This window comes from Leptidea sinapis, chromosome 27 (assembly GCF_905404315.1).
Source record: "Leptidea sinapis chromosome 27, ilLepSina1.1, whole genome shotgun sequence".
Classification (NCBI taxonomy): Eukaryota; Metazoa; Arthropoda; class Insecta; order Lepidoptera; family Pieridae; genus Leptidea; species Leptidea sinapis.
The window spans coordinates 11,244,284-11,257,282 of NC_066291.1; the positions used below are offsets into that span (position 1 = coordinate 11,244,284).

Sequence of the window (12,999 nt, forward strand, 5' to 3'; positions counted from 1 at the left end):
ATCTACAGACACCTAGTATTTACTTTATATAATAACAAGTTCCCATTCACACGAGTCAGCTTGAAGAGCTGAACTCTACAATAAATACGGCACTGGCTGAGCCATCGCTGCAGTCTATTCTTGGCTGATTTTCAAGTCGCACCGCGCCCTCATGGAAGAGATATGGACACCTCCTTGATCTTCTGCTAAATTTTTTTTGTAGATATCAATTTTTTTCATAAAATTTTTATAAAACATTTATTGTTAACAAATGTATGGTTAAAAAACCAAAGAGAAAAAAGGCGAGAATGTTACCTTTTAACTGTTTACTTATCTGATGGTGGAAATTAAATTAGAAACCACATTATTACTCTAATAATATTTATTTAACTCAAATGTTACATAATACGAGAAAATATGTCCGCACAAATTAACTTCTTCCTACAATAAACATTGTATGAACAGCTGTTTTTCACCAAAAACACCCTCCAATATGTTTGAAATATTTTTACATCAATAACGAAACTATTTCGTTACAAGTCGTCGACAAGTCACCTCCATCCAACAATGTAATTCCATGATTTATTAAAATCTCTACGTATGTCACGTTTAGAAGTAAGACTCCAAAACTCCAAGAACCCACGCGGTCTGTAGTCTCGGCTTTTTCACATAGCTGCAGAATGAAACAACACATTACGGCGACATCGAATCGTCACCAACATGGCATTTCTTCTGGACTCCTCGCCCGTTTCCAGAAAGTCGTCGTACCTTCTCGATCTAGCGACCGCTCCAGATTAAATCATAGGATTTCCTCCAAGTGCCTTTTCTATAACATTTCGTTAAAATAAATTCAATTATTCAGCTCCATTATCTCGTACTTCTTCATTCAACCTATTATTTTTACAAAATCTAATACAAAAGTGTCTTTGAGACAATAACTATTTATATAACCTGAAAAAAAAATGTGAAACGACAAACTAGAATAAATTTGAAATGTGAGCGTGTTATGTTGTGTTATGTGATACATGTAAAGTATTATGTTATGTTATTATGTTAAGTGTATGTGGGACGGACCATGCTAATGTCTGCGGTGTGGTCGACGGTTCTCCTGCATGCGCCGCTCATACTCCGCCATGTGCTGACGTCGCTGTTCTTCTTTTACTGCAATCTGAAATATAAAATAAAGATATAGAGTCATCTGGGGCAATTGTGCTCAATTAAGCATTAAAACGTTTCAAAACGTTAATTAGTGTCAAAATTAAACAATTAGGATGAAAGGAAAATAAAAATGTCCCTGATAGAGTACTTAGTTAAATCTAAGACCTTAACACTTCGAAAAAAACAGATTAATCCGAATGATTCTACATACGCACCATTTCCCTGTACTAAAGATAAGTGTGCACTCGAGTGGGGTAAATTTGCGCAACTAAACGAACTAAGTGGATTTTTAATGCCCTAAGCAGACTGATTTTAATAATACTTATATAAATAACATAACTTCGAATGTTATGCTAAATAAAAGGTTCACATCCATTATTGACTGAAAAAAATTAATTAAGTACAGTGTGTCAATCTTTGCCATGACAGAAAATTAAAAATGTATGCCACCAGATTCTTTATATTTTATTTTTTCAGTAAACTAATGATACCACATGCGTTTTTCTTACATAAGCTAATTTTCCACCGACAAACCTTTAATTTGTCTACACATTTCACAAATTTCTCCTCTGCATTCTTACGCACACTTACCCGTTGCGCACAGTTACCCCACGTAACTCTACAACCATAGACTTACAATATACATGATGTAATTGTAAGTGTGACGAGCTCATTATTCCGTAACATTACAGATATCTAAAAACTTTATACTGATATCGAAAGAACTAGAAGTTACTAAATCAGAAAAATGACATCAATTACTTTTTAAAAATCAAACGAGAAGTATCCATAATTTTGATACTAAATACCCACACAGTTAGTATGGGATTAATAGAAAGGTTTTAGTTTCCTTACTTTAAAATATTTATTAACCTAACAAAGTAATAAAACTATCTTTAAATTGAATAATATTTATTTCTTAGTATGTACTAAATTTTGATTTCGAAGTGACATTCTTGTTGTTCGATATAATGAACTTTCTACTAACCTTGATGTTATTAAGTAATGCAGGTACTTTCCATAAAGTTTTCTAATATCTGTAATAGTTACGAAATAATTGCCTGGTCACACTTAACGATTACATCCTGTATAAGTGTATATACAAACAAAGTGTGCGAGAGAGATGAACATCTTTAACGTAGATATAGAAAAATAGAAAGGGTAGGCGAATCTAAGTCTTTTTTCTCTCTCTAAGTTTTTTTTTTACTTTCAATAAGTGATTTCACATCCTGTTTTGAATAAAAATATTTGAATTTGAATTGTTTTCCTAACCGATTTTAGAGACAGCCAAGTATGCAGCCTTGCAAAAAATTTCTACTAGTACATAAGGACAGAGTCAAGTAAATAGGGCAAGTTTCTTAGCAATGAAGATGGTCTCATTTGCAATAAAAGATATACATGAAAATACCTTATAAATATAAAAAATACATATGTATATCAGTTAATTTAAACTGTATATTATTTGCGACATTGTCTAGTATTCATTTAATGAAGATCCAATGTCAAGTCACAATTATACATACTTGACAATTTATTTACCGTTTCGGCAGATAGCGGTAACCAATATATGCAAGGAGTAGTTTTTGTCTTTCTAAATAAATCATCCAGAAGTTTAGCAGGCGCCTCCTCTTCCTTCTTTTTGAATTTTCTTGCTGTAATTATAAATAAGTATCGTTGTAATTGACATGAAGTGATATTGATATGTTCTGGGTAGTCCCATCTCACTGCGACCAATAATAAATAAGATAATGTATTGTGTAGCCAATGATTAACTAATACTTAAGTATGTATCATGTTGAGATACAAAAGGGATAAAATGCACTTAGTCCATACCAAAGTAGTACAGTTTTTGTCCCTCCAGAGTATTTAGGCATCCATAATCAGGTACCAGTCAAATTGGGTTTTTGAAAAAAAAAATTATTGATTTTTTTTATGTATTTTAAAACTTTATTATTAATAATATTGATATTTAATGCAAAAAACTTCAAAAAAAATTTTTTTCAATTAATTATAAACAATTAAAAATTGATGAAATTTAAATAAAAATCACGTGACTATAAACGCGCCATGATTGGTCACCATAGTTGTGACGTCATAATGTTATAGCTATTTAATAACAGTACAGCGTTTACGGCTATTACACGTGTCTAGACAATAATATTAAAAATTTATTGCTAAAATACGAGTTGTTAGTTGGTTTCGATTAGCTATGTGTGATAAAGGATTTATTAAGGCAAAGTCTGATAATATTCCTGATGTTGATATATTTATGATCACCGATTTTTTAAAAAATGACGTTCGGTTTAATTCTGCTGAAGTTCGAGGTGCCAAGGCATCAAGGTAAGTTTGTTAAAAAATAATATAATAAATGAAAATATTTAATTATTTATTCTCCATTACATTAAATATAATTATTTATTTCATAAATTGCAGAGCATCGCGTGAGAGTTACGGCGACAAAGCTATAGGTTATGTTCAACTAAGTCGTAAAAATAATATTTGTATTGTGAAAGGACGGGTATGTCCAGAACACCGAGTTCGGAGTAAAGCTTATTCAGTTACTTTAACTATTAATGAAAAGTCAAAAAAAATTCAGAATGTTCAATGCCATGACTGTGCAGCTTCAGCAGGTAATTTATACTCCTATTAAATTTAAGTTTTTTGATGTTGTAAGCAATAATAATCTTTTATATGGTGTCTACAGGTGGTTGCAAACATGCATTAGCATTACTTATGTGGACCTTATAAATTTAAATATTTAATAATGACAACAAAATTAAATAGATCAAAACACTGTATTTATTATTTTTCTATCAACTGCAATGAGTGAAAACTAACACTATGACGTCACACGCGCTCGGGTTTGTTCGGGAGTTGTCGGCGTGTCTTCGGTACTGGATTCAAAAATTTTTTTTTATTTTGAAATAACTTTTGAATTATTGCGAAAAAAAAAAAAAAAGTATTGTTATAAAACTAATATATAATCTTTCCATTTATCACAAAAAAAAATTTTTTTCAAAAACCCAATTGTGTATGTGCAGTGATGGATTCCCCCAAACTGCCTCCAGGATAGCCCACAGACCCAATTAAACACAGTGGCAAAGCCACTATTTTAGTTAGTAGTGTTCATTAGTGGCTCATGGGTTAATGGGTTCTTAACAAACCAACCTCCATGATCCTACCTAACATTCTATGGTTATGGTTTGTATTTTATGTTAATAAAGTTCTGGGTCCTGTCTCACTGCAACCAATATCGATCTATTGTGATAGCCATTATTAACTGCTCATTGCTAATAAGATTGATTCCTTTCATGAATCTTATTATACCTAGAGTAGTGAGCTGACATATATCAGATGGTTCAAAAATTCAAGGTTCAACAGGGTCTACCCACAGAGATGTTATTTTTTTTTAAAGGAAGAGGAAGAACAAACAAGCGAGGGTCACTTGATGTTAAGTGATCACCATCGACCACATTCTCTTGGAACACCAGAGGAATCACAGGAGCGCTGCCAGACTTTCAAAATAGGGTACGCGCTTTTTTCAAGCTACCCATGTCATGTCCTCCTAGAAACACCACACAAGGAAGCTCATGCCACTGTTTGGATGTAGAAGAAACTTCATTGAAAATCGCACTGTGGAGGAATACCACACATCTGTTCATGCTTTAATCTGGAAAAGCAACTCAAGAAGTCTTTTAACAAAAGACTATCCACCAATGAAAATGTTCTTGAAAGAGATTGAGATTGATGGAAAATCACACCTGAAGATATGGAGCCATATTAAGTACTCATTAATAATGAATAACTAATATTGCATTTTCTTTTAAGAGTGCCTATCTATAGATCCATGTATAGATGTTGTAGATAGTATATTTGTAGAATGTCCTGCCGCTACCCTTCAGCAAAATGAGGTCATGGATACGCTCTCTCAACAACAACCTACACAGAACCCGATGGACAAATGTCTCAGGTTGTAGACAGCCGAACGAGGCGATTCCTGCACTATCACCCAAACTGACACGTCGTCTTATTAGCCTAAATAGACACGACATCCGAATCATAGTCGGCACCCTAGCGGGTTACACATCAGTGAACTAGCACCTATTTACAATCAGTGTTACGGACAGTACTAGGTGCAGGGTCTATCTAAACGAGTATGAAACGGTCACTCATGTAAACCTGGAATGTCCTGGGGTGGCCAACCAACAGGCAAAATACTTAGTAAATATAAGGTCGCTCCAGGAAGTCTGCCAACACCCCAGGAGTGTTCTGAACTTCTGGAAGGAGCTGGGATGGTTGGAATGACTGGCTAAAACTGCACGCAAAAAACCCAACTAAGTGGTCTAATTGCGGAAACAGGAGCCCTTTACCAATACCAATATTTGTAGAAAATTCTGAAAGTGTAGGTGACAACCATTCCAAAACAGTATGTCTGGTGGTAATTACATTTGTATTTATTTATTTAGTGTTTACATAATGGTCAGAACCACATGGCCATCTGCAATATGCTGTGATTGTACTGTACTGACTGCAAATTTTAATATTTTCAATTACAGTCTGTAATTTGGAGATCTTCTGTTCGTCCGTCAATACTAAGGTGTACAGATGCATTAAATACTATCATAATTAAATAATTAATGAGTATTCAATTTATCATACCAGGTTCAGGACTCCTTTCAGGTGTTCGGTGTCTTCTTTTTTCGGGGGTCCGTTCATCCTTTGGGTACTTATCTTTTTCTTTAACTTTGTCATTTTTGCCCACATCCCATTCTCTCATAGCCATCTTTCTCTCCCATGGCCTTTCCTAATTAAAAAAAAACCATTGATAAGTAGATCAATACAATACATGTAGAAAAAACTATTAATAGGATTAGTAATAAGTAAATAAAAACACAATTTGGCTATGGGGGTCTGAGGTTTCACTTCATTTTACATTTGCAGAAATTCCCAAATATAATGATTTGAAATATTAGATCATAATAATATATATATATCATGATCTAATTAAGTTTTCTTATACTATCTTATTAATCCTCAAAACCGGTATTATAATCAGAAAAGGAATTTATGATTAAGCTGGATTATCTGTTTTTTCTTTTTAAACATATTTATCTTGTAAGACATGAATATTTAACTCAATACATATATAATTGAACAACTGTCTCCTTCTTATTGCTTACTTCTTACCTTACCCTTCCACTTACATCAACTCATTTCAGACAACTCTCTGATTCTAGGTAAATAATTTGAAAAATAAAGAATTTGATAAGGCCATGAAAAATAATATGTCAAAGTTAACATTTTCCAACATATTCTTCCACATGTGCCCTATAAATTTGTGCAGTAAAACTTTTTTCTTCCATTGTATTCTCAATAAATGCCTTTAAACCTTAATAATTTATAATATTCTCTCCAAAACAATTAACACCACACATACTACACAAGGCTTTCATATGTACCATATTAATATTATTCTGCTTTCATCATTTTTTCTGCCCCACCCCACATACACTGTAATAGTGAAGCAACCAATACACTGGCTGCATATAACACATTATTGTGTAAGGCTCCATTCACTTGGTTACCCACTTTCCTTTCCATGGCTTTTCATTAAATGAGGATTGCTGCCTGCTAAGTTGTGGTTAGTAAGTATATCCCACTGGAGTCTGCAGTTGATTCTACAAAGTGGCCATGTGGGGTGTAAACTTTCTTCCAAAATAAGGTGTTATGTAATGCCAAGTATCAACTGATCAGGTGGAATCTTATATTTTAGTCTAACATCCAGTTGTGAGATTTGGTTGTCAGTATTATTCTGAGCCTCCCACTGTAGTTACTATTTTCAATTGAGGCTGATTTTGCACCTTATTGGTGGCACAAAGTAAAGTACTGTCTCATCTTACCTTAGTAAGTAGAGTATACACCAAGGTATTTGTCACCTACACATCTTCCATCACTCATACACAAACTTCCAAAACATACAAATTCCTACACTTGTATGACTGATACCACACTTTTACATTACTCCCAAGGACATTAAAAATTAAATTAATATCATATATAGTTGGTTACTACAGTATAGTTACTTTTTAACTAAATATTTTTAATTTAATGGCATTGACTTACCAGTTCACCTTTTTCTCTTTTCATGTCTTGTTCCCTTAACCAATCCTCTACTGTTCCTGGTATGGTTTGCACTTTTGCATTGTCTGTATCTTCATTTGCTTTTGCTTTGTCAAATTCTTCTTGTGTTGAGAAATCAACATGCAATGTTTTAGGATTTGAAACTGGCCAAGTTACTCCATGTAAAGCATGTCTAGTTTCCACAGCTTGGCTAAAAAATATAAAATGATAAATATTATTTAAGAAGTTATTTAAGAATTATTTGAAGAAGTTAGTTAAGAATTATTTGTATTTATTTATAAGCCAACCTTATAGGGTACTTAATTTTTATAAATAAAATAACAATATTAAGTTTACAATGACAATGACACTTACTCTTCATTCTCATAAATAACAAAACATTTTGATTTTATTTTATCAATCCAAAATCCATTGTCAATTATTCTTCCTGTCCTCTGTAGTAAATTCTTTAGTTGCAGGAGTGTGAATGGCCGAACCAAGTGTGTTATAAACAATATATTAGACTGCTTGTGCCTCGGTGGGCTTGGAGGTCTTGCAGTAATGTTATCACTGTCATTTACAATTGATATCTTTCTAACAGTTGTAGGTTGTATGTCTCGACACTTAACATTTTCTGTATCCTTATCCAGACTTTCTCTCTTATTCAATGCGACATTTTCAGAGTTATCAATAATTATTTTAGGTAAGACAGGCTTTTCTACTTTGTTTGGAACTTCAACCCGTTTGTGTTTTTTTTCTTCAATAACTTCTTCAAACTCAACAGGTTTCACATCAGGTATTATTTCCTTCAATACTTCAGTTGAAATAGTAATTGACTTTTGTGTTGTTAACTTATTGGGCCTAGAGCCCCATCTTCTTTTGCGACTGATAACAATACCTGTTGAATTTTCATTTGATACCTCAGTTACTGTATTTTTAACTTCTGAACCTATACTTGATTCAGTAGAAATATCTTTATTAGATTTTGTACAAGTATTGATTGCATCTTTATTTGATTGTTCAATCTCCTCTGCAGTGATGTTCTTTTCAACACTTGATTTTCTTTGCTCCGCTTCTACTGGTTGAATACTATCCTCTACAACATCATTTTTAGTAAGAGAAGTTGCTTCACCATCTACTGACTCACTTATCCCTGAAATTTCATTTTTATCTTCATTTATACTTACCTGTTTAGAGTCTTCTTCAGACACTGCAACCTCAGTTGGATCCTTAACCTCCATAGAATCTTCTGCCTGGGCTTTATTACAATTTGAAGTTTCCAATTTCATGCTTTCATCTTCTACATGTAATTCTAGTACTTCTGATTTTTCAACTGACACACTCCTTTCTTCTTTTCTTGCAGAACAAGAATTATCTGGCAATGGACTTAGTGTGGTCTGTGTTGAACTTTCATCCTCATTCCTTAGAGGAGTTTTAACAGTAGTATCAGCATCAGATGTTTTATCAATTAGATCACCCTCCAATGATTTAATGATAGCTGTGCCAGTCTCAGATTTACTTACTGCATCCTCAACTACTTCAGCTTTGTCAATTTGTTTTAAATCATCATCAGAAGTTGTTGACATAGGTGTATCATCTGGAATAGACTCCTTGAAATCATCTTTAATATCAGACTCAGGTTTATATGATACTTCAGTCTCAGCTTCTTTTTCCATACTATCATCTTGTTCAGTGCTGTTTCTATCTGAAATATCTTTTGTCTCCACCGTGGTCCTCCTTGTTCTATGTTTTAGTTTTTTCTTTTCATCTCCATCTACAATTGCAGTGTCACTGGTACTAGTGGCACGTGAATGCTTTCTTTTGCTGCGCGGTGATCTATCCACCCTTTCAGGAGTAGATGGTGGACGTGTAAGACAAATCTTAAGTTTACCACCATCACCTGTATTTTCTGGTGTTTTAACATGCCAAACTTGATCTTGCGACATCTCTGGACTCTCTTCTACCGGTATACCCTGTACTGGTACAGGTTCACTACTAATAACTTCAGTTTCTTGTTGTGGAACCGACTCTTCGTCAGATTCATTTTCAGATGATGAAGATTGCTTTCTACGCCGACTACTTCTTGTTCGCTTCAATTTAACTGTTTTTTCTTTTTCTTTCTTTTCAGGCGAACCCTTAGTTTTTTTTACAGGAGCTTTTTCGCTTTTTCGACGCATTTTATCTAAAAGATGGCATAAAATTAACATTTTTCAATAAAACTAATAATTATATTGGAAGCAATGACTTATATAATAATACTCACCTTCTTTGTTTTTACGGTGTGATAATAATGATAAACAACCTCTAACAGTTTTATTTATTACATTAAAAGACAGCAAATTATTACAATACGCACGCCGCCATAAACGCTTTCGACGCCATATTGTTATTTTTTTTTATTATTTTTCCCTAAGATGGGATAGGCAAAGGCAGAGCTATGCAGCCATCGTCAAAAGTATGTTCACTGGTTTACATACCTAATAGCGAGCCTGTGTATTTATTGTTTATAATAGATAACCAGAAATATTAGGGGTTAAAGTTTGTTGCAAAAATTAAATTGCTTTTTTCAAATTAACATTATTATTTAATCAAAATAAGTTCCATTATTATAATATATACATTGCTGCCATCTAAAAAGAAGGACTCGCATGTTACAAATCCATCCAATATTCCTTCATTTCTGTATCGATTCAACAAGGCAACACACATCAATAGGCACCTCTCCAAAACGGCAAAAAGAGAAACCTTCTTCTCTTTTTGCCTCCAACTCGACTCTTGATGACAACGGTGCCAAAGGTCTATGCCTGAACTACAGTTTAGACGGAAATCTGTTGGACGAGCTTTGTTTTCTTTGGACGTAAGAAAGTCGAGCGGGCCGGAGGGCATTTGACGACCGCGCCGGTGCAAATGCGTTTATTCCGACATTCTTACTCAAAAGGTGTAGTCCCTGACTCGTGGAAGTCAGCCTTTGTCCATCCGATCCAAATAAAAAGAGACAGTTCGGATCGAGCAAACTCGAGCTATTATCTCTCTGCTCTCCAAAATCATGAAGAGCATAATTAACCGCTAGCTCTTCGTATTCCCAGAGGTTCAACAGTTCTTTTATGGAAAAGCAGGACAAACGAGCGAACGGGTCACTTGGTGTTAAGTGATCACTGTCCCTCACTTTCTCTTGCAACACCAGAGGAATTACAGGAGCGTTACCGGCCGACCCACTTTTTTTGAAGGTACCCATGTCGTATCGTCCTGGAAACACCGCACAAATACACTCATCGCATAGTTTGCTTGTACGTGAAACAAAGATCCTTGAAAACCGCTTTCTAGAACAACGCCTCACATTCAAATGGTAAAGATGAAATTCAAGCTTATGTCCTGCGAAGGTGGTATTTAGCGGCAGGAATCAGGTGAAACAGCTCTTCGAAACAACCCCCGTGATAAATGCGGTAGAAGACACACAATGAAGCGATGTCTCTACGCAACGCCAAGTAATCCAGCCGTTCACAGAGCACTGGGTCCTCGACAATTCTAGCTGCTCTGCGTTACATGCGGTCAAATGGATCAAGCTGATACTGGGGTGCGCCAGACCAGAGATGACAGCAATACTCCGGACCTGAGCTTTGTACAGCGCTAGAATGTGGGCCGGCTTGAAGTATTGCCGTGTTCTACTTATGACGCCCAGTTTCTTCGAAGCCAATTTAGCTTTGCTCTCCAGATAGCCGCGGAATTGGCAATCGCGATTTCGAGATCCAGAATTCCAAAACTAGGCGAGGTTGTAAGGGAAGTGTTGTCGAAGAGCGATGATTCGAAAAATGGGGTTTTTTTAGTGGTAAACGCGCAAACTTGAGTCTTCTTGGGGTTAAATTTGACAAGGTTCAATGAACCCCATTCCGCGACTTTCTCAAGTCAGGACTCGATAAAAGACACAAGTTTCTACCGGCACTAGTCGACAATTTCCCTCGAGAGACCTGCATAGCCCGTGTTGGCGTCCAACATATCATTGATATGCAGAAGAAACAGTTTATCAACGACCGATAGTATGGTTTTCGCCGTGGCCGGTCGGCAGGTGATCTTCTGGTATATCTAACACATAGATGGGTGGCGGCAATTGAAAGCAAGAGAGTTTTTCTTCTCTTTAATTTCTCTATAAAGGTAATATAAGAGTAGATAAGATTTTTTTATCTTCAATTCGTCTCTCGTAATCTAGGTGGCCTACTGTAAAAATAACTATCTTTCAAAATCTACTTGCTAGCTGGCTTGGTAGCTTACACGAAAACTATATCAAACGAAAAATGATTGACCCCAACACCGCAAGTTCGATACGCCTGTTTTTTCGATTGCATCGAACCAGGGCTTTGGTCACTTACTGCAACGGCGCGGTCAATGAGATCATCCGAAGGAAAGCCAACTTTGCCCCAAGGGTAGGATGCAAAAAAGGAACGCATATTATCTCAATCTGCTCACTTGTAGTGCCAACCGCGGCGGGTCGCTGGTGGTCTGCGACGTGCGCGTCGGAAAGGCACAGGTAATGGTCGGACGTTCCAACAGGAGCGACGACAGAGACCTGAAGGCCAACCATCAACTTTTAATTAGCGATTCAATTCCAATGGTACCTAAACTGAATCGCTAAGATTGGTACCATGAAGTGTCTTTAACTGAATGACGTTTGAATCGCATAAGGAAGAATAAACGAAAGCAATTTTTCTGTGGGCCTCGGTCTCAGAAAGAGATGACGCTGTACAGTCGTTGCGTAAGTCTGTCTCTCTTACTCAAACCTTAAGTGTTGCGTTTCGAAACCTAAAATAATATAATGTTAGCGGTTTTTTGCGTAGAAATTACTACAAAAACATTTTAAATTTGAGCTTTATAGCGTCCAGTTATTTTATTACATAAAATTGAAATTCTTTGAATTACAAATTAAAGGTTTTTCATTACAATTTTAGGTGTTTTCGTATAAATAAACTGATTAAGGAAACATAAAGCTAGTTGATCAACTGAAATTGCACCGTGCGAACGTATTGTAAGTCATATTGATTTTCATGAAGCACCAATTTCACAATTGATACTTCAAACTGAGAAATGTTACTTTATTGGAGAAAAGATTAAATACACATTCAAATTATAACATTTGACTTAATAATTACTAACGCTATATATATAAATAATAATAAAATAAAACTTAAATAATCTAACAAAATTAATTAATTACAAATAGAAAATATCATTAAGATTGCTATCGGCAGGTAAGGTGCCCATGAAGCTGGCAACGTTACCTCTTTGAATAGCCAAACTTATCCTTTGACAGAGGTACGTACCAGATCTTGGGTCACCTGTTAAATCGGTTAGACGCCTGGATAGCTCTTTTACGAGTTTTTGTGCCGATGAACCCCAAGGACCCATCGTCTCCACCCCAAAGGGAACAAATATGTATCCATCACCGCTTTAGGTTTTCGGCAGATTCCACCGCTGCACCCCCCGCTCTACATGAATGTTCAATATGAGAGGGGGCTAGCGTGTCCACACAAGTCGCATCCCACACCAGTGGCTTTCCATGACTCCAAGGAATCAACGTTATGCCATCAGGCCTCTTACCACCATCACGTGAAATTCCACTCGGCTCTACGATAGCCGGCATGTTGACGGTAGTAAAGGCCCGACGCAAGACGTCGTTTAAGGCGGCATGGCGTGAAAGACGGCCCGCACTGCGGCGGCAAGATAAGCCATGGTGACCAAGGCTTTGCCTCA

General features: G+C 35.7%; 1 protein-coding gene across 4 annotated transcripts; it reads right to left on the reverse strand.

The window, feature by feature from the left end:
• Positions 1-343: 343 nt before the first annotated feature.
• Positions 344-9,640, reverse strand: LOC126972636 (apoptotic chromatin condensation inducer in the nucleus). Of its 4 annotated transcripts, none has more exons than XM_050819503.1 (7): positions 9,521-9,640; positions 7,633-9,439; positions 7,261-7,468; positions 5,797-5,941; positions 2,677-2,789; positions 1,054-1,147; positions 344-805 (listed from the first exon to the last, which is right to left on the reverse strand). In XM_050819503.1, exons 2-6 carry the CDS (start codon positions 9,432-9,434, stop codon positions 1,058-1,060), a joined length of 2,358 nt encoding a protein of 785 aa, XP_050675460.1. In that variant the 5' UTR covers positions 9,435-9,439; positions 9,521-9,640; the 3' UTR covers positions 344-805; positions 1,054-1,057. The 4 variants fall into 4 exon arrangements, with proteins under 4 accessions (XP_050675460.1, XP_050675462.1, XP_050675459.1 ...); XM_050819505.1 differs by having other exon boundaries at positions 2,661-2,789; XM_050819502.1 differs by having other exon boundaries at positions 344-1,147.
• Between the last annotated feature and the right edge of the window lie 3,359 nt (positions 9,641-12,999).